This window comes from Lithobates pipiens, unplaced genomic scaffold, assembly GCF_037356315.1.
Source record: "Lithobates pipiens isolate NorthernLeopardFrog02 unplaced genomic scaffold, aLitPip1_a1.2 Scaffold_23, whole genome shotgun sequence".
In the NCBI taxonomy this organism is placed as follows: Eukaryota; Metazoa; Chordata; class Amphibia; order Anura; family Ranidae; genus Lithobates; species Lithobates pipiens.
Window position 1 is genome coordinate 265,687,431 of NW_027507785.1, and position 21,403 is coordinate 265,708,833.

At 41.2% G+C, this 21,403-nt stretch overlaps 1 protein-coding gene across 1 annotated transcript in view; it reads right to left on the reverse strand.

Moving 5' to 3' along the window:
• The window catches only part of NMNAT2 (nicotinamide nucleotide adenylyltransferase 2), a 133,268-nt gene extending 116,425 nt beyond the window's left edge, over positions 1–16,843 (reverse strand). The window contains exon 1 of the mRNA XM_077453131.1: positions 16,580–16,843. Within this exon, the coding sequence (XP_077309257.1) occupies positions 16,580–16,664 (85 nt within the window). The 5' untranslated portion in view covers positions 16,665–16,843. The remainder of the gene's footprint in view (positions 1–16,579) is intronic.
• Positions 16,844–21,403: the final 4,560 nt, after the last annotated feature.

The following is a 21,403-nucleotide window of genomic DNA, read 5'->3' on the forward strand; positions in this document are numbered from 1 at the left end:
TTATTGATAAAATGACTGTTAAATTCAAGACGTAGCTGGGTGTAATTAGATGTCCGCTGCCGCTTCTTCTGACTGCAGGTGTTCTGTCAGATTAGCAAACCTGGTAGCAGTGGAAGGCATGCACTGCTGACGGAACGTCATCTCCGTTATCTAATCTGACGGGTCACTGATTCTGACGGAACACAGGCCTAAAACGATACATAATAAAAACTATTTATTTGACTGGTTGATCAATGGAACATTGGCTTAGTCTGTCAACCGTACTTTGCTGGATAACAAGACCTGTTGCTGTAGCTAGTAATGTCACCATGCCATCTCACTTATCAAAGCATCACTTGTAAAACTTGGGGTGGATATCAAGGACCCTGGTAGCCGATGATAAAGGGGTACAGTAACCCAAGTGATTAGTGTAAGCACACTTACCCTAGTACAGAAAAGTAGGGGACTGATATTTTTTTTTTTGGACTCCTTCTGGCCTATTACAATAATAAATACAAATTATAAGTGAAACACCTCTAAGGGAATAACTCTCCCCACAACTCATGTGAATGTTACAGATTAGGGTATCACAATAGCTATCACCTAAGCTAATAATGCAGAGCCAGCATCTGCCTCAAAATCTCTTGACACACATTGCCGTCAATAATTATTCTGTTTTTTCCTGTCTTCTAATTACAGCGGTGACTGACACATGATTCTCTATAGATTCTGCCACAGCTGAGGCCTTCCAATTTCCTAAACTGTGTCTTATGGTGGTTAGCAGACTGTACCTCGGGGTGAGGGGGATGACGTAGGAACGCTCCGACGGAAGGGAGGGGTTACGAGGAGGCTGAGCAGGAGAAGGCGTGCGGCGTGTGGAAGAGAAATGCAGAGCGGAATAATGCTGGAAGGTGAGAGGCTCCAGTAATGAAAGACACCGCCGCAAGACGCCGCTCCGGAACCTGTCTACCCTACCGGCCATAAATAACAGCTGCCACCTCGCCTCCTCTCTGCCGCCCTCCCCCCCAACCTCTCGGGATTTCGAAGATAAAAGGAGAGCATGATCACGGAGAGCAACAGATAAGCTAAGTACTATATCCCGGTGCAAGTCATAGCTGTCTTAAATGACCGTATGTCTAAACTGCCAGGGGAATAGAAAGGACTGTAATAACAATGATGGGACAACATGAATGATGAGGTGTTTCTCTTTCTGGGATAGACAATTCAGACCAGCTTTGCGCTGGTTGCTGGAACTATACATAAACAAATATAAGATATAAAGATACCAGGCTGCATTGTGTTAGAAAAATTTGTATGAACACTATAAATGCGCTGAAGTGGTCAGCAGGATATTAGACTTTTCCCTTCACCTCTCTGATGCAACATAACAGCAGTTTTTCTTTGTAAGCTGGGACGCACTAAGGGATGAACTAAGGAAGATAAACGAGTATAAGAGATAAGATAAGTGATACTTATGTCTGCAAAACTCATCTGTCTTAAATAAGAATATGTTTAAACTATCATGGTCATTAAAACTGGAGTAAAAGTAAAGAGATAGTATGAATGATGACATACTTTTACCCTGGGATATAGAATTCAGATTAATACTATACTCGTCGCTGAGATTCTCTGCAAAAAAAAAAAAAAAAAAAAAAAAAAATTATAAGATACCAGGTGGGAGTGAGGGAAATGCCCAGAGAAATAGCCTGAAATATTACTAACCAGACTGAAAGCGGCCAGTGAGGATGAAACAAGCATTATATAAGACACTCAAGATGGAATGAACGAATAACTCCTTAGCTGCCTGCTTTCAGAAAATCAATCCGGATCCTTAAATGTAATGATAGATGGTTAATATAAGGTAACCCCCTGGAAAAGAACCCCACGGCACTCCTGCTTAGCTACTCAAAAATCGCATATTTTCTAAACGCATGAGCAGTGATGTAACTCGGTGGAGTAATATATTCATAGCATGTAGGAAACTGCATGAAGGACAGTACACGCATGGAAAGCGATCCCATTTTGCAGCTGCATACTTTCCTGGGAGCCCAGCAGAATTCTCAAGAGTAAACATAACCTTACATAGTACGCACGTCCCTATAGAATTCGATGACCAGCTAATATAGAGGTAAAATATCAGGAGAGGCACAATAAGGGGAGAAACCCCATATTTAACGCATAACGAAATTATGACATGCGACTTACAGGTGTCTATTAAAGATATAGGGACGGAAGACGTCATTGCTCAATAGATAAAGCTAACTGTGGTGCCACTGGTTTTTTCTCTCTACTTTCTGGCTTCTCTTTTTTTTTTTTTTTGTTACCCCTTTCTTCTCCCTCTTTCTCCCGGACCCCCTTTCCCTGTGTTGGAGGGAGGGAGGAAGAAAGAGAGGAGATAATAAGAATAAATGCTTGGACTGAAAGTACCTGCCCTTGATCGACCATAAAGAAGGGGGAGAAACACTTATAGCAGACTGACAAACTTAGGGCGGAAAACCGCTCAGCCATAACCAAGGGATCCTACCCTGGTAGATACTGTAAGGGGCTGATTGGAGGGAATTCTCAGAAGAAAAAGCACCAGCCATAGAAGGAGAACGTGAGAAGACCAGCAAACTGGGGCGACGACCACGGGAAGCAAAAAAAACCAAAATGAGCAGAGCCTCAAAGCAAAATACTAAGGGGGGCCTTAAAACCCCAAAAAATCCCAACACGGAAAGCACCATAAAACAATATATGACCCAACGAGCTAGCCCAAGAGGAGGAGGGAAGGAAAAGATACCCACAAACCATGGAGGAAAAAGGGGAGTGGAAAAAACAGCAGGGGAGACCCCGGATCAGTCTAGAGACGAACTGACAACGGAAAGCGAATTAGAACTAAGTAAAAATGAGGATCAGAGGATGGAAGACCTGGGAATAACAAAAGGGTTCATGAGGGAGATGCTCCAAAAACTGGAGAACTCTATAAGATCAGATATTAGTCTCCTAAGAAGTGACCTTGGTCATATGCTAGCGAGAGTTGAAGCTGTAGAAGAAAGAACTGAGAATCAAGAACAGAAGTTAAAGAAAGTACAGACGCAAGTTAAATCAATTTCTCAGAACCAGAGAAGAATTCTCTACCGACTCGAAGACCAAGAAAATAGAAATAGAAGACTAAATCTGAGAATAAGAAATGTCCCAGAGAACAAGAAAGAAGATTTAAGGGAGGTTCTGAAAGATATATTGCGCCCCATACTAGACAATGCAGAGGGGGTACTCCCTTTGTTAGAGAGGGTGCATCGGGTTGGGAGGATAGGATCGGAAGAAACAGGAAGGGGAAGATTCCGCGATATTATCGTAAGGTTTGAACACTATGAAGATAAAGAGGAGATCTGGAGGAAATTAAGGGGAAACCCCCCATTAAAGTATGCGGAAACAGAAATACAAATCTTCCCGGACCTAGCATTTGAGACCCTAGCCAGAAGACGTCTCCTGAAACCTCTCTTGGAACAGACGAGAGTACGAAACATTAGATACAGATGGGGCTTCCCGGCTTGCCTGTTGGCATTTAAAGATGGAATAACAGCTAAATTAAGTTTCCCTGAAGAGTTAAGAGAATTTTGTGAAAAACTGGAGATTCCAACTCCAAGTTTACCCGGCTGGACAGACGAGTCAGAGGAATCACCTTAAAATGCCACCCAACTTAAATGATAAATTAGAAGTGGAAGAGACTGGGATCATGGGGGAGACGGGGGGGGGGGGAGGGGTGGAGAGGTAGGGGGATGTATGTGGTCGGACCGGTTGGGTGGGGCAGTCCCATTCCCATCCCTATGAGGAGATATACCAAAGTAGGGAGGGAAAGGAGGCAACTGGCGAACCCCACCTCGGAGCACTAAGACTTAGAAATGGCCAGAGATTTGAGGCCAATTGATAAGTCGAGGGCCGCAGGATGGCCAAAACAGGGGGGGGGGAGGGGGATGGGGAGATGGGCGGGAGAGGGGGGTATGGGGGAGAGGGGGAAGGGGAGGGAGGAAGGAGAAGAAGATGTCAGTAGTGAAACCCTGAGGGAAAAAAGGAGGGAAGGAAAAGAAAAACGAAAACATGGTCAGGACAGAGAATATGGATAAAAGGAAACTGGAATTAAACTTCCTATCTTATAATGTTAGGGGGCTCAACACAGCAAAAAAGAGGCATAAAATCCTGGTAGAATTAAAACAACTAGAGGCAGATGTGATCTTTCTCCAGGAGACACATATAACACATACGTCAAGGAGTAGGCTTTACTCTAAAGACCACCCGAAATGGTACTATGGGGATACGATCTCAAAAAGGGCAAGAGGAGTAGCAATAGGATTCGGTAAGGATATTCGATTCACTGTAGAAGGAAGAGTAGCAGACCCAGAAGGAAGATATCTATTTTTGAAAGGAAAATTAGGAAATATTAGGTATACACTGGCTAACATTTACTCTCCAAATAAAAACCCTATAAATTTCTTGAGGGGAATACTGGCCAAAATACAAGAATTTAAAAGTGGCCATGTAGTTATAATGGGAGATCTGAATCTCTGTCTAGACCCCATACTTGACAGTACGTCCCGGGTACTGGGAGGGAATAGCACTCAATTAAAAAGGTTAATTCAAAACTTGAATAAAAACCAACTAGTTGATGTATGGAGGGCACAACACCCCAAAATAAGGGACTACACATTTTTCTCCCCAGTACACGGGTCGTACTCAAGGATTGATTATACTCTTGTGGAACACAGAGCCCTAGAGATGGTACTAGAAACAAGTATAGAAATAACAACACAGTCAGATCACGCGCCTTTAAAAATGAAAATGCAGATTCCCGGACAAAGTAAATGTTTCTCTAGGTGGCGACTAAATGACACGTTGATTCTTGATAAGGAGGGGGGGGAAGTAGTGAGTAAGGAATTAGAGAAGTACTTTCTGATGAATGAGACCGAAGGAATCTCTGGGCAGGTCCTGTGGGATGCCCATAAGGCGTATATTCGGGGGATCTTGATTGCACGAGGCTCGCAGAAAAAAAAAGAACGTATAGAGAGGGGTAATAAACTCAGAGAGGAAATCCTCAAAATTGAACAACAACATAAAAGGGGGCTTACAGATAAAAAGCTATATCAAAAATTAACGTCCAGGAGAGAAGAACTACGTGGGTTAATGGAACAAGAAACTAAAAAATTTTTTAATCAACTCAATAAAGTGAGGTATCAAGAAGAAAACAAACCTACTAAATATCTAGCCAGGACGCTCCAAAAGAAAAAAGCTACGAACTACATAGAGAAAATTCAAACAGAAACCGGGGACATGGTATACGCTTCAAAAGAAATAGCCGAATCATTCAAAACATACTACGGGAAATTATATGCGGTAAAAAACAACTTGATAGATAAAGAAGGTAAACTAAAAGAAACTGTTAAATATTTAAATAAGGCGAGACTCCCCAGGATCAGTGAAATTGATAAAGAATACTTAGAAAACCCCATAACGGAAGCAGAAATAAACGAGGTATTAGCGGAATCAGCTCCTGGGAAAAGCCCGGGACCAGACGGTCTGACAATTAGTCACTACAAGAGGTTTAAGAATATACTAGTACCGAAACTCTGTAAATATATGAACGGGATTGGGACAGAGTACGCCATGAGTAAAGAGGCGCTATCTGCCTCAATAACGATCATACGGAAAGAAGGAAAAGACGAGACCAAGTGCGCAAGTTACAGACCAATATCACTCCTTAATGAGGATACTAAACTATTTGCTAAGGTGTTAGCAAATAGAATGAAAAAAGTAATGAATATACTAGTACATCCAGATCAGACTGGGTTTATCCCCGGGAGAGAGGGAAAGGACAATGGAGTGAGAACTTTATTGATTCTATCTCAAAGGAAGAAGACGGAACCCCCGGCGCTACTATTATCAATAGATGCCCAAAAGGCCTTTGATAGAGTCGATTGGGGATTCATGTTCCAGACAATGGACAAAATGGGCATAGGCCCTAGGATGGCCAGATGGATTAAAACGATGTATGACCACCCGACAGCGACTGTAAACATCAACGGGTTGCCCTCCTCTTCCTTTGAGATGGAAAATGGGACCAGACAGGGATGCCCACTATCACCTCTTCTTTTTGTGCTTTCGTTGGAACCCCTACTCGCGACAATCAGAAACAACCCGGAAATAAGCGGAATTAAGGCTGAGCAAGAGGAACATAAACTTGCAGCATATGCAGACGACGTGTTGTTTTATATAAGTAACCCAGTAGATTCTCTGCCCAAGATAACAAAGGCCCTGGATGAGTACGGGAAATTATCAAACTTCAAAATTAACCAAACAAAATCTGAAATCCTTAATATAAATGTAGGTGCGACGGAAGTACAACTAATCCAAGAACAAAGTAAATTTAAATGGACAAAAGAGCTGAAATACCTGGGGGTAAAATTGGCAAACACTCTGGATAAGATATACCGTCTAAATTATATCCCTTTATTGAATGAAATAAAAACTGAACTCAGAAGAGCAAGTAATAGATCGATCTCGTGGATAGGTCGAATAAACGTGTATAAAATGTTTATTCTTCCAAAAATTGTATATAAATTCCAGATGTTGCCAGTTGAAATCCCATCCAGCTATTTCCAAAAATTAAAAGCAATAATGAGCAAATTTATATGGAATAACAAAAAACCTAGGATCTCCTATGGAGTATTAAAACAAGAAAAAGGGAGGGGAGGATTAGCGGTCCCTGATTTACAATATTATTATCAGGCGGTGGTCTTATCAAGAATTGTAGAATGGGTAAAAGGGAAAAAAAAAGAGGAAAAAAGATGGGTTAATTTAGAATATACATACAGTAAAGCACAATTAAATAAGATAATATGGAATCCCCCAAAATACAGGGTACTAGATATAGACACAAATAAGTTAACACAGACTGCACTGAAGATATGGGATAAGGAATTTAAAAGATTAAATGGACACTATAATTCGCCACTGATAACCTTAAAAGATAACGAATATTTCCCACCGGGTAGAGGGGTGATAGGAGGGAACTGGATAAGATTAGAGGGGTCACAAATAAAAGATATAATTAAAAAAGGGAAACTTCTTTCACATGAAGAGTTAGTGCACATGGGATTTATGAGAAGGGATAGGTGGCGATATCTCCAGCTGACCCGTTTCATAGAAAAACTTCCCCAGCCGATTAGGTCTGAAAAGGATTTGACAGGGGTGGAACAACTTTGTACGGCTGATAGTACAAAGGGTATAATATCAAAGCTATATGGGCTATTGATGCGGACCAGCTGGAAAGATACGCCGCCATATATAAATAAATGGGAAAGGGAATTGGGATCACAAAAAGGTAAAGAAACAATAAATAAAATTTTGAAAATGACACACCGCTCGGCAAGGGACAATAAAACAGCTGAGATGAACTACAAACTTATCTCCCGATGGTATAACACCCCGGATAAGGTATCTAAATTCCAGCTAGGCGGGACCGCCGAGTGCTGGCGGGGCTGTGGGAAAACAGGTACCATGACACACATTTGGTGGGAGTGCGCTAAAATTAAACTATACTGGGAAAAGATCCTTCAAATGATTAAGGAAATAACTCAAACAGCATTGAAATCAGACCCCTGGGTAGTACTCTTTCACGGCACGGAGGTTGGGGTTAAACAATACCAAGACACAATCATCCCGCATCTATTAAACGCTGCGAAAAAACTGATCCCTAAAAAATGGCGAGAGGTAGAGTGCCCAACAACATGGGAGTGGGTAGATGCGGTAGAAGAAATATATAATATGGAAAGCCTGTGTTTGAGAGAAGAAGAGGAAAGGGTAATATTTCTAAAAAAATGGAGAGGTTGGAAACAATTTAAGTGGGATTGGAGTTTCTCCGCACAACTAAGACCATAAAGACCAGAATATCAGGAGCAGGGACACTACTGACAAGGGGAAAGGGGAGGGGGGGGGGGTAGTATAACTTTAATATAATTTCAGTGAAATATTGGGAGTAAGATATAAGAATTGTTTTAAGAAATATGAAATAAAAGTTGGATAAATGTTTTTACATTTAATTATACAAGTAAGCAACAAGAAAACAGCCACAATGATGTGAAGATTAATTCTAAGAGACAATAATGAACGTTAAGTTGATTCATAGTCTCAGGTAAAGATTCGCTGATGTGGCAAAAAAAAAAAAAAAAAAAAAAAAAAAAAAAAAAAAAAAAAAAAAAAAAAAAATAAACTGTGTCTTATTACACAGAACACTTATCCACAGCAGAATTTCCTTTGTAAACTTTATAGCTTGTTATTTTTTTCATGTGAGGATTTTTGCAGGACAGAAAAGGCCAAATGAATATTACCCGCTACAGTATATTATTTTTTTAAAGATATAGGAAAGCTCTCAACTTCACACAAATTGGCCAGTGGCAAAACACTTTAAAAGTAGCATGTGAGCTTTTTTCGTCTTTTTTTATTATTAATTTTTTTAGCAGTGCCACACTGCATTTTCCTAAAAATGTAATACAATTTCAAAATAGAGTGCACAAAAACACTTCAAAACCACAATTCCCCGAACCCCCCTCTTATCCCGTATCCTCAATCCTTCATATAGATTTCCGGTATGCGTTTGAAGAAGAATATGACTGGTGCCAGGGTAGAATGCAAACAGGCAGTAAATAGAAAGAGACAATGCAGGTTTTATCTTGCACAAAAATTAGATTACATCATTTAAAGGACAATAGAGTAATACATTTTGCTCAGTAGTTGGACAGTATGTAAGCAGCTTGGTTAGACCGCAATATAAGAGGGAGACATGAGGCAGGTTTTATCTTAATATAAACTTTACAGTTTATTATCTTAGAGACAATAGACAAAAATATTTTTAAATGTGGGAGCACCGGAATATGCATCAAATTTAGAGGGTGCAACTCTGTATAAATTTGACAGCCGAGGACCAGCTTCAGAAACATTGTGTGTCACTGGAGCACATAAGCATGCCAGGAGAGGTGACAAGAGTTCGTAATGGTGGACGGTATCATTTTTATGTTGGGGGGGGGGGTGGTTTGAATGACAATAATTAAAAGCTTAATCTGTAGCATCAGCAGCAGGGGTTTTGCAGTCATTGGTAATCCAATAATGATTTGTTTTAATCCATGTGAGCTGGTCCACGTTGTTAGGGAAAAGGCGTATTCAGCACTTTCACAGTTAGAAATGGCGGTGAGGCAGGACAATGTAATCATCATAGGTGACTTTAATTATCCTGATACTGACTGGGCAGATGGAACTGCTCACTTTTCTAAAGCTCAGCACTTCTTAAATGTCTTGAGGGACAATTTTATGTGTCAGTTGGATGTCCCAACTAGAAACAAGGCCCTGCTAGACCTAGTAGTAATCACAAACACCCCAGAGCTGATAGCGGATGTTGGAGTAAGGGATAACTTAAGAAACAGCGATCACAGGGCAATTGCATTTACTGTAAAGCAAAGCGAAATCAGACACGAGGGTAGGATAAGTACATTCTATTTCCAGCAAACTTTAAGTAAGTACATTAAGTACATTAAATTTCCAGCAAACTTTACCAAACTACACTCCATACTTCATGACATTAAGTGGGAAGATATTATAGAAACAAAATACAAGGAAAAGTGGGAGAGCTTTAAGAACATTAGCCAGTGAATTCCAATGGGCAACAAATATAAAATAACTAAAGTTAAACCTGAGTGTCTAAACACAAGTGTATAAAAAGGCACATTAAAAGGAAAAAGCTGTTCTTAAAAAATTATAACACCGAGGGGACACTGTCAACATTCCAACCACTACAAGGGTTGCAATAAGAAATGTAAGAGTAGGGTCAGGGCGGCAAAAATAGACAATGATGCCCCGTACACACAATCGGAATTCTGGCCAGCAAAAGACCGATGAGAGCTTTTCATCGGAAAATGCGACCATGTGTATGCTCCATCGGAATTTAGCTGGCTGAATTCCCGCCAGCAAAAATTTGATAGCATGTTCTCAATTTTCCAGATGGAAAAACTTTCTATCGGAAATTCCGATCATGTGTATGCAATTCCGACCTGCAAAAACTCACGCATGTTCAGATTCAACTATGAGATGGAATCTATTGGCTACTAGTTATTGATCCTCCTTTTTCTAGTTCCGTCGTATGTGTTGTACATCACCGCGTTCTTGGCGGTTGGAATTTGGTGTGACCGTTTGACAGTTTGAGCGGAATTCCGACGGGAAAACCATCAGAGCTTTTTCCGATGAGAATTGCGTTCGTGTGTACGCGGCATGAGAGATGCATTGCAGAGGAGAATAAAAAGAATCCCAAACATATTTAAAAATATATTAATAGTAAAAAAGCAAAGTCAAAGAATATTGGCCCCATAAAGGATGAAGTTTCAAGGGAAGTTGGTTACAAGCAACAAGGAGAAGGCAACTGTATTAAATACATTTTCCCATAGTTTTTATTATGGAAAAGGAGGGGCATAGTAGTAAACAAGACAATATCGTTGCAACATAGCAAGGAGTGTGCCCTTGTGGCTAGCAGAAGCCAGTGTTCTAAAAAGACTGGAAAAATGTAATGTGAACAAACCACTAGGACCCGATGGCTTGCACCCAAGAGTACTCAAATAACTTAGCCATGTCATTACTAGATTTTTATATCAAATCTTTAAGGAAGGCTTACTGACTGGAATGGTACTAGCAGACTGGCATAAACAAGACTGAGCACATTTACAGGTAGACCTTAATAAAATAGAGGGGTGGACAAACACATGGCAAATGAGGTTCACACAGCTCAGGCTCAGCATGCAATGCCAAGCTGCAGCAAGCAAGGCCAGTAGAATATTAGCATGCATTAAAAATGGGCATTTATTTGAGTTAAAACTATAGTTCTACCACTTTACAAAACTCTGGTTCAGCCACACCTTGAGTATGCCATCCAGTTCTGCTCTCCAGTCCTTAGAAGGGATCTGCTGGAACTGGAGACAGCCTAGGGAAGAGAAACACAACCAACAAGAGGGGAAAGGAGGAAGAAATCCCTTATGCCGCACATCCACGGAGTCCTGTAGTGATGGTGATGAGAGTGGAAACCTCAGCCTGGGCTCCCGGCAGGCCACACCCCAACATGTTTCAAAGCTTAGTCATGGGGATCATGAGGGAGGAGTGCAATGCTTTGGGGTGTGGCACTTTCAGGAGCCCAAGCTGAGGTGGCCACTCTCACCACCATCACTACAGTACTCCGTGGATGTGCGGCATAAGGGATTTCTTCCTCCTTTGCCCTCAGTGAGCACAGGCTCTGGGAGGAGCTCCATCCCTTGCCTGCACCCACGCAACGAATGTGGATTGAGCCTGAGTGGCACACTAAATCTATTGTGGGTCACAAAACTTGAAAAATCTCAATTATGAGGACTGTCTACAAACATTAAACTTATTCTCCCTGGAGAAGAGACACTTATGCCGCGTACACACGACTGGATTTTTCGATGGACTTGGTCCGGCGGACAATCTGACGGACTTTCCAGCTGAGGTCCACCGGACTTTCAAACGAACGGCTTGGCCACACACGATCACTCAAAAAGTCAGACGGATTCGAACATGATGACGTAGAATAAGGAAGTTCATAGCCAGTAGCCAATAGCTGCCCTAGCATCGGTTTTAGTCCATTGGACTAGCACACAGACGAACGTATTGTCCGCTAAAAGCCGAGTCCGGCGGACAAATTTGAAGACAGTCTTATTTCTAGGTCCACCGGACTTTTGGGCAGAAAAAGTGCGCTGCAGCCCACACGCGATCGAATTGTCCGACCAAGTCCGCTGAAAAGTCTGATCGTGTGTATGCGGCATTAGGCTCCTTTCACACGTGCCTTCAGTTTGTTTCATCAGTTCAGTCACATTTTTTCAAATAAAAAGCAGATCAATTTAGATCAGTTTTTACATCTACTTGAGTCAAATTTTTGTTTACATTAGAGCTGCACAATTCTGGATAAAATGAGAATCACGATTTTTTTGCTTAGAATAAAGACCTTTCACGATATACAAAAAAAAATAGCTAACTTTACTGTTTCGTTTTTTTAATTCATGGAAGTGTATTTTTTCCCCAAATATTGCATCACAATGCTCGCAGGGCACGGAGATCAGTGATGTGATGAATCGGGCGAGACACGGCTCGCTCGTACAGCGGGGGGACATCGCTGGATCCAAGGGAGAAGGTAAGTAAGCGTCCTCCTGGATCCAGCGATGCAGTCCCGAGTCTGGCTCGGGGTTACCACTTTTGGCATAAAAATTCCACCCCGAGTCAGACTCGGGAATACCGTCGGGGGGTTAATAGTGCCAAGAAGGAGCTGTCATTCGGTCCTGCCACTAAATTAAACAAAGGGGCGGGGTTACTCAGTGATATCACCCAATGACCCCACCTTCCTTCTCTACGCTATATTAAGTACAGAAAAAAAATAGCCAGCAATTACATTTAAAAACTGTACAGACTGCCCCCTCACTGTGTATACTGCTCTGTCCTGCCCCTCTCCTTGCACGCACTTATTTTCTGCCCTTGAACTCCCCTCTATGTTATCCTATGTATCCATGCATACATGGATATTTTAGCCATTTAGTAGTAGGGGAGTTTAGAGGATGTATTCTGAATGCCCTATATTAGCATTCAGGACAGAGAATTTTGACCACAAAAAACATTGAACGCTGTTAAACATGCATAAATGCACATAAACGCTCATAGACGCTAGATGTGTTTAGCACTTCAGCCTTTATTTATTTCAATGGCCAGAATAAATTTAAATTCTGGCCAATTAAATAAATAAGCTCCCAATCTCCAAACACTGCTAAACTCGCTTACACAGGTTTGAAATAATGCAGCTTATGTGAGTTTCTAATGCTGATTTTCTCCTGCCAGGATTAACTGCGTTTACAAGAAACCAGCGTCCATGAGGCCTTAAGAGGGGATATGATAGCAATATACACATATATTAATGGTGATTCCAGCATCAGGAAGAAAACTATTCAGTCTCAGGTCACTCAGGAAGACATGTGGCTCCTCAATGAAGTTGGACAAGAAGTGGTTTAACCTTAAACTGCTTAAGGGGATTTTTACTGTTAGAGAGGTAAGGATGTGGAACTCCTTTCCCCAGTCAGTGGGTTCAACATGTAATGTCGCTAATTAAAAAAAAAAATATTTGATAGCCATCTTATTGAACACGATATACAGGGATGTGGGAAGTGGTACAGACATAACATATACACACACAACAACAGAGGTTAAACTGGATGGACTGATGTCTTTATTCAAGCTTACCAACTATATAACTACTGTATTTATCGGCGTATAACACGCACAGGTGTATAACACGCACATTCATTTTAAGAGGGAAGTTTCAGGAAAAAACTAACATTTTTGTATTGGAGTATAACAGGCACGTGATATTTGCACCCGATTTTCATGGTGAAAAAGTGAGTGTTATACGCCAATAAATACAGTATGTAAAATCTCCATCTGTGCTGAAAGCTTTGGCTGCAGAGCAAGCTCCAGTGCATCCTGTAGGTGTGTAACCGAAAAGGCTGACCAAAAAGGCTGACATGCCCTGTCTCTAGATGGTGCAGTCCGACCAATGCTATGTCTTTCAGAACCTACTCGCCCCCTACTTCCTCTTCATGTAGAATCTCTGCCTTTCATTTTAGGCCTGCCTGACTATTTTAATAAAAGACATTGCCTACATTTAATAGCAGTTATAGCAATAACAGGTTTAAATATGTGGTAATTTAGTGCACACACAACTTTGCAAACAAAGAGCAGCTTTGCCTGTGTCAACAAGTGTAGTTGCAAACCCCAAACTGAAAAAAGGCGGAAACACTAAACTTCTACCCAATTATTTTAACTTGTTTAACCAAGCATAGAATAGAAAAAATATGGGTCTCTGAACCATGAACATGGGGGGTGGGGGTATATGTAGCCCACCACACTGCCATCCACAGTAAGTTAGTGATATATAGTACAGTATCATACCTCCCAACTTTTTGACATGAGAACAAGGGACAGCTATTAGCAAAAGTAAGTAGGCATAGGACACACCCCCTGCCACACACCCTTAAAGGAGAATTATAATTATAATATTTAGAAATTTACAAATGCAGCTATTTAGAATTTGGAAGAAAGGTTTAGCACTGTGAAACACTTTTTGAAAGATAAATAGTGCATTTTATATATAACTATATAAACCAGACCAAAATGAGGGATAAATAAGGAGGAAAGAGGGACAGAGGGACTTTGTTCCAAATTAGGGAAAGTCCCTTGAAATCAGGGACAGTTGAGAGCTATGCAGTATAGCACTTCATGGCAATTAATGCCTTGTACACACGGTTGGACATTCCGGCAACAAAATCCATCAGATTTTTTCCGACGGATTTTGTGCCAAACTTGTCTTGCATACACACGGTCGAACCAAGTTGTCGGAAAATCAGATAGTTCGGAATGAGATGGCGTTCGTTGCGTACGAAGGGACTACATAGAGGCTAGTAGCCAATAGCTTTGGTCTTGTAATTTAATCTGAGCATGCATGGCACTTTGTCCGTCGGAATTCTCTACAAACGATCGTAAAAAGTCCGATCGGATTTTGTTGTTGGAAAATTTTAGATCCAGCTCTCAAACTTTTTCCGCCTGGATTTACGATGGAAAAAGTCAGATAGAGCCTACACACGATCGGATTCTCAAACAACATAATCCGATCGGACCATTTCCGTCAGAAAATCCGACCATGTGTACAGGGAAAACTGAATGTTTGAGACCTCTGGTCTCCAGGCAGAGGTATCAAGAAGATATGAGCGAGGGAACTATTACGGTGCACATGAATTAAATGCATTACATAGGAAAAAAACTAATTTTACATAAAAAATTCTAATACAGTTTATTTAAATGAAAAACATTACAAATTCCAACATATCAAAAATTCATGGGGAAGGTGAGGTATTTTGACTAGTTTCGGTTCTCAGCTTCTTCAGGAATTACCTACATCTAAAAATACATCAATTACTCATAAATCCATGAGAAATATGATCATAAATCACAAGCAATTTGGATGAAAATTAATTTTACAATACAAAACAAGAACAGAGTCTTACCTAAACGCCCTTACCCCAAGACAAGACAAGACCATACAGGGGGAAGCCCTGTACGGTTTTGTCTTGTCCTGGGGTAAGGGCGGTAAGCCATGTGTACAGGGCATAACTCTTCCAACAGACTATAAGCTCACCCTAAATTACTCCAGCACACAAACAGATGGTTGCTGGGAACCCACCCGTTTATAGTGAGTGGGCTGGCACATAACACAGCGCCCCCTTATTGCCCATTTTAAGTCAGCTGATCTAGGTTCAAATGCCAGGTTTCAAGGAATTTGGTCTAGTAAATTTACACATTAATTAGTCAGAACTGCGAATTTTGAAGAAACTGGATCCAATGCAAACCTGTGGTAGTAGCAAACCCAAGCCTCATCTCCATGGCCAACATTTTAAAATCATTTCTAGAGACAAATTTCAGTTAATTCTAAGCCTAAACCCAATGCTGTGTCAGAGATGCACTTTGTGCCTTGTTGCTGAGCAAGCTATGTTTAAAAATCAGTTTTTACATTTCATGTGTTGCACTTCAATAAAGGAACATCCAAACAGTTACCAAAGAAAATGATAGGATGAGATTTTACCCTGTAGGAAAAGATGCATGTGTATGGTGCAGCTTGTCAGGATTGAAAACGAGGGCACAACATTTCCCAGGACATCTCTTAAATATTATTCAGCAGCAGGCATTTACGATATGCAGTAGCTATAACTACAGTCCAACATATATCAAGCAGTGGCTTATGGGATGTTGAACAAACTAAACAGTTGATTTATGCCCAAATAACATTTCATTGCAAAAATGAAGGCATTGTTCTGGTATAATAGAATCATTATCATAATTTAAAACAATGTTGCTGAAATTATATAAAATTAGATACACACTGAATGCCATCAGTCCATTGCAAAACCCGTGAATAATCTAACAATTCTCACCCTCCTAAAGTCACCCCCTCCCTTGGCCGAGACCTCTTTGTTGTGAATGGTAATTATGCATAAATTTATCACAGCACAGAATAGCTTCCTTTACATCATGTCTACCTTGGAAACAGACGCAGCACGATGGATTTAGAAAAAATATATATATATTTTAACGCAAACATAAAAAGTATGTGAATGCCATGACAGACAAAATGAGCAATACGATATATGTTTACAAAGCCCTTCTTATAATCTCACAGGTTACTTTCTCGTACAGTCCTCTTTTCTATGGCAGGTGGAGACAGGGGGGGGGGGGGGGGTCTCTTAACTGCATTCTCCATTATGGAGTAATGCCAAAAAGACAAACGCAATGAAAAAAATTGGATCGGCAGGACTAATGGACAGAAGAGATGAAAATCTAACAGGAAGAAGGGAGGGTGAGATGAGCTAGAGGAGGACAGAATGAGAGGATGAGGATGGGAGATCCTATCATGGATCAAAAGAGGGATTTCCAGGATACACATTAGGATAAACAAACAGGTAAAGGTGTCAGTGAGTTGACTCACCAAACATCTGGATATGTCCTTTTGTGATGGGATTGAAGCTGCCGCAGGCTAGCAGAATAACATGGGTTTTGGTGGTCTCAGCCATGCTGGTGGGATCAGAGGAAAAGGCAGAATAAGGGTGGATGAGGAATAGGGGTAGACTGTGGGTGGGGGCAAATTGCGAGTTTAGATAAAGATTTTCTCTAAGTGGGTGGGTATCCTTTGCCACTGCAGAGAAAAGAGATGAGACTGGCTGCTGAACAGTCAGAGGAGAGAATGCTAGAGGCAGCACGTCATAGCTCTGGCTCCCTCCCCCATCATCCCTGTGCTCTCCCTCTACAGCCTCCCCCTTTAACTACTACACAACCACACATCCACCTGCTCTCTCCTACCCACTGGATCTAAACAAACAGAGCCACATCATTATTACAAGAGATGTCAGCCAGCAAGATCTGCAGTCAATGACAAAATATACCCGAAAAGAAATTGTAAAACTGGTATTGTCGTGATCTATATATTAAGCAATTAACATCCTAATTTAAAAGGCAATATAAACAGTATTGATGATGTCCATAGTGTAGTAATCCATAGTAGTCAATCAGATTTACTAAATCTTCTAAGCTATATATGTGTCTTTCTGATGTTTTGCCTTTCTGTTGGCTCTATTTTTGGTAAGTATTGCATGAATATTAAAAAAAATTTAATGTCATTTACATTTAATACAATCCACAATTTGACATTTAATCTGATTTCCCTTTCATCAGAAGAATGATGAAGCAAAATATAGACCTTGCCATTTTTAATTTTGGAGGCATAAAATGAACCACTCATTGGGGGTTATTTACTAAAGGAAAATCCACTTTGCACTGCAAGTGCACTTGAAAGTAAAGTCCCTGTAGATCCGAGGGGGACAAAAAACAGCATTTTAGCTTGCACATGATTTGATGATAAAATCAGCAGAGCTTCCACTCATTTCAGATCTACCCCTTAGATTTAGAGCGACTGCACATCCAAGTGCACTTGCAGTGCAAAGTGGATTTGCCTTTCATAAATGGGCGGTACAGTGTACACCACTGTACCGCCCATTTCTGAAAGGCACTCTCGCCTAGCAGTAAAAGTTGCTGTAGTGTCACTGGTTCGACTCCCAACCTCGACACTACCTGCCTGGAGTTTGCATGTTCTCCCTGTGCCTGTGTGGCTTTCCTCCGGGTACTCTGGTTTCCTCCCACACTTCAAAGACATGCTGGTAGGTTAATTAGATGCAGTCTAAATTGGCCCTAGTGTATGAATGTGAGTTAGGGACCTTAGATTGTAAGCTCCTTGAGGGTAGGGACCGATGTGAATGTACAACGTATATGTAAAGCGCTGCGAAAATTGATGGTGCTATATAAGTACCTTAAATAATAATAATAAATAACCCCCATTGTGAGCTAATTTGTAACACACTGGGGGTTATTTACAAAAGGCAAATCCACTTTGCACTGCAAGTGCACCTGGAAGTGCAGTCAATCTAAATCTAAGGGGTAGATCTGAAATGAGTGGTAGCTCTGCTGATTTTATCATCCAATCATGTGCTGTTTTTTATTTTCCTTGCATGTCCCCCACAGATCTACAGCGACTTTACTTACAAGTGCACTTGCAGTCCAAAGTGGATTTTCCTTTGGTAAATAACCCCCACTGTTCACAGTGTTGAAAATAAGTCATCTGTCAGAAAAAGGGTAAATCTTAAATGGCTAAAAGTTTCAAGTTATAGTGGTGGGGCAGAAAAATAAATTGACTGTCCAGCATAGATCACTGTATTTGGTGACTGACTCACTCCAGTTTTATTGATGGACAAGCTATTTTTTCATCCTTCCCTCCTGGTGTTCACCCCTACTGAGTGCAAGATGACTGACACTAAAAGTGCTTATCAGATCACTGCAACTTTGGAAGATTCTAGGAATGACTGTAACGATTAAGAAAAGAATGGGCCATGTATTGGTTTCCTAAGGGATTAAAACAATTGCTTTTGATGATCTAAAGTAACATTTCTCAACCTTTGTGCCCCAGAGGAACCCCTAAAAAAATTTCCAGGTCTCAGGGGACCGATGGACTCGATGGACTCAATGGTAAAAATCTCCCCTACATTGGTGGTCAATAGAAACAATGTAACCATTAAAGCGGTGGTCAGAATGTCACCCTTAAAGTTGTTGTAAACCCTTACAAACCACTTTGACCTACAGGTAAGCCTAGATTAAGGCTTACCTGCAGGTCCAAGAAATATCTCCTAAACCTACACGGTTTAGGAGATATTTCCAAAAAGACAGGCACAGCTGTCTATGGCGCATGCGCAGGCACACTGAGCATGCCGCTGCTAACGGTGATATGCCGTTAGTGGCGGCTCCCGTGCACATGCGTGGGAGTGACGTCTTCGCTGCTCCGGCCACTTACAGCACCCAGAAGAACATGGACGCTCCGTGCTACAGGGGAGAGCGGTGACATCGCTGGCTCCTGTGTCAGGTAAGTGACACATAATGGGCTACTATGCGATGCATAGTAGCCCATTATGCTTTACCTTTGCAGGGAGACAAAGAGGAAGTAAACCCATCAGGGTTTACTTCCTCTTTAAGCCCCATACACATGGGCAAAATGTCAGGAGACATTTGCTGATATAAAAAATACCGCCCCTGTGTATGGCACTCTGTCAGACGGGCATGCTGGAAAGCCAGCAGCCATGGCTAGTACAGTGTCTCCGGCTGGAGCTGACTGTTGGGTTGCAGGAAAAAAAAACAAATAGTGTGTACCTGGTTTAAAGACAGACAGCTACTGTAGAAAGATAATTGGTGTCATGCTACTGGCTTTGCCAAGTGGCATTGGTCCTGGAACTAGGCAGGCACCATCAAAAGGGGGGGGGGGGGTAATAGAACCGTCCACAGTTCAAGGAACCCTAGTTGAGAATGGCTAGGCTATTATGCTCATTATTAAGAAGAGGAATTTCTCAACTTATAGGAAATTCTCTGGACAGTGGGGATTGTTTCGTTGTTTTTAAAAGGAGAAAAGGTAACGTGACTGTCAATGCAGTCCCATACATGCATGTCACACATTCTTCTCATGGTGAAATCATCAATGAGTCTCTGCAAGTTATCTACCTATACATGCCCTGCTTTATCCACAGGTTTAAGGATAAGTCCACTTTCATTGATAAATGCACCACAACAGTCACTTTCAACCATCTTGAATAGATAACATAATACATAAAGAAATTTCACATAAAGAAGGGACTCTATACCTACCATGAAAACCTTCCATGTTTTTAAGCCTCTGGAAAGTTCAACACCTCAGCAGCACTGCCACAATAGAGGACAACTGCCCCATTTCCATAGGCATTTTCCTACATAAATATGTAGTAAGTAAAGGTTTCAACTCCTTTATATTTTATTCAAATATGCTTTCTTAGGCTAGTTTTCCAGGATCAACAACACAAAACTCCAGCGCTAAGATTTTTTGGTCTTATGCTGGCCATACACCATACAATTCTCCTCTATGGATCTCCCTCAGATCTACAAAAACCATATAATATGAGACCAAATCGAAACACTCCCAATGTGTGTGCAATCAGACAGGCCCTTGTACCGCACAGCTGAAGGCAAACCCAAAGGAAATGAATAAGAAAATTGCATGGTGTATGGCCAGCTTTATTGGAGACAACCTATCAAAGTCAGATTAAAAACGAGTGATTCCGAGTAGTATCCAGTGCAGCTGAAAAAACTTCCGGAGAGAGGTTCACATAAATACAATTTAAAATCAGTGCTCAGTGGAACTCAACATAAATACAATCAATTAATTAAAAATATCACATTTAATCAAAAGAGAAGCACAGAGGTAAAATCATTAATATCCAGCACAACAGTGAGGGATGTACTCATTGCACAGTCAAGTAAAAATCCAAAAGTAGGAATAAAGCAAAAGTAATAGTACACTGTGCCGCCTTCCTTCAGGAAACAAGGGGTTAACTCTTAGCTATAGATCTATTAACAGGTAGCCAAAGCATAGAGGACTCATAGCTCCATGTTGCAGTAATTTGGCAATTCACTTATCACAGGCTGCTGTCCACTTAAAAAACATGTGCGCTGTTTTAACCTCCCTGGCGGTATGATTCAGTCTAGAATAAGGTGCTGAAAGCGGTACAATTATTTTGCATGGAAATCTGGCTTTTATTTTGTAGTCCTGTAATTCTTAGGAATAACGCTCTGAAATCTCTAGAGTCTAGCGGACATCCCGGGTATGATAAGTTTATAATATAATAAAGAATAATAAAAATTATTTAATAATGTAATCAAATCCAAAAAAAACTGAAAAAGGGACATGTTTTGGTTGCTATGGACAATCTCCAAATTCCAGGCAGAAAAAACACTATTTATAATATAAAAGTGCATGCAGGGCATTGCACAGACCACTAGGGACAAAGGGGGTGTGTATTTTTTAATACAGCACTGTAATCTGTAAGATTACAGTATTGTGTGTTTTTAGTTTTTTTTTTTACTTTTTTGAATTTGCCGCCGTTCTCCGCTCCCGTGCATCGTAACGCCGCAGGGAACGGAGCTCGGCGGCATTCGGCACTGTGAATCGAGCGGAGGACGGCTCGATCACACAGCGCGGAGGACATCGCTGGATCCAGGGGACAAGGTGAGTAACTCTCCCTGTGTCCTCCCCTGCATCGAGCGATGCGATCCCGAGTCTGGCTCGGGGTTACCGCTTATGTAATTAAAATCCCAACCCGAGCCAGACTCGGGATTACCGCTAGGAAGGTTAATCTCAAGTTGAGATGACCAGGGATCAGACAGCGCTGCGCCAAGACAGTAACCA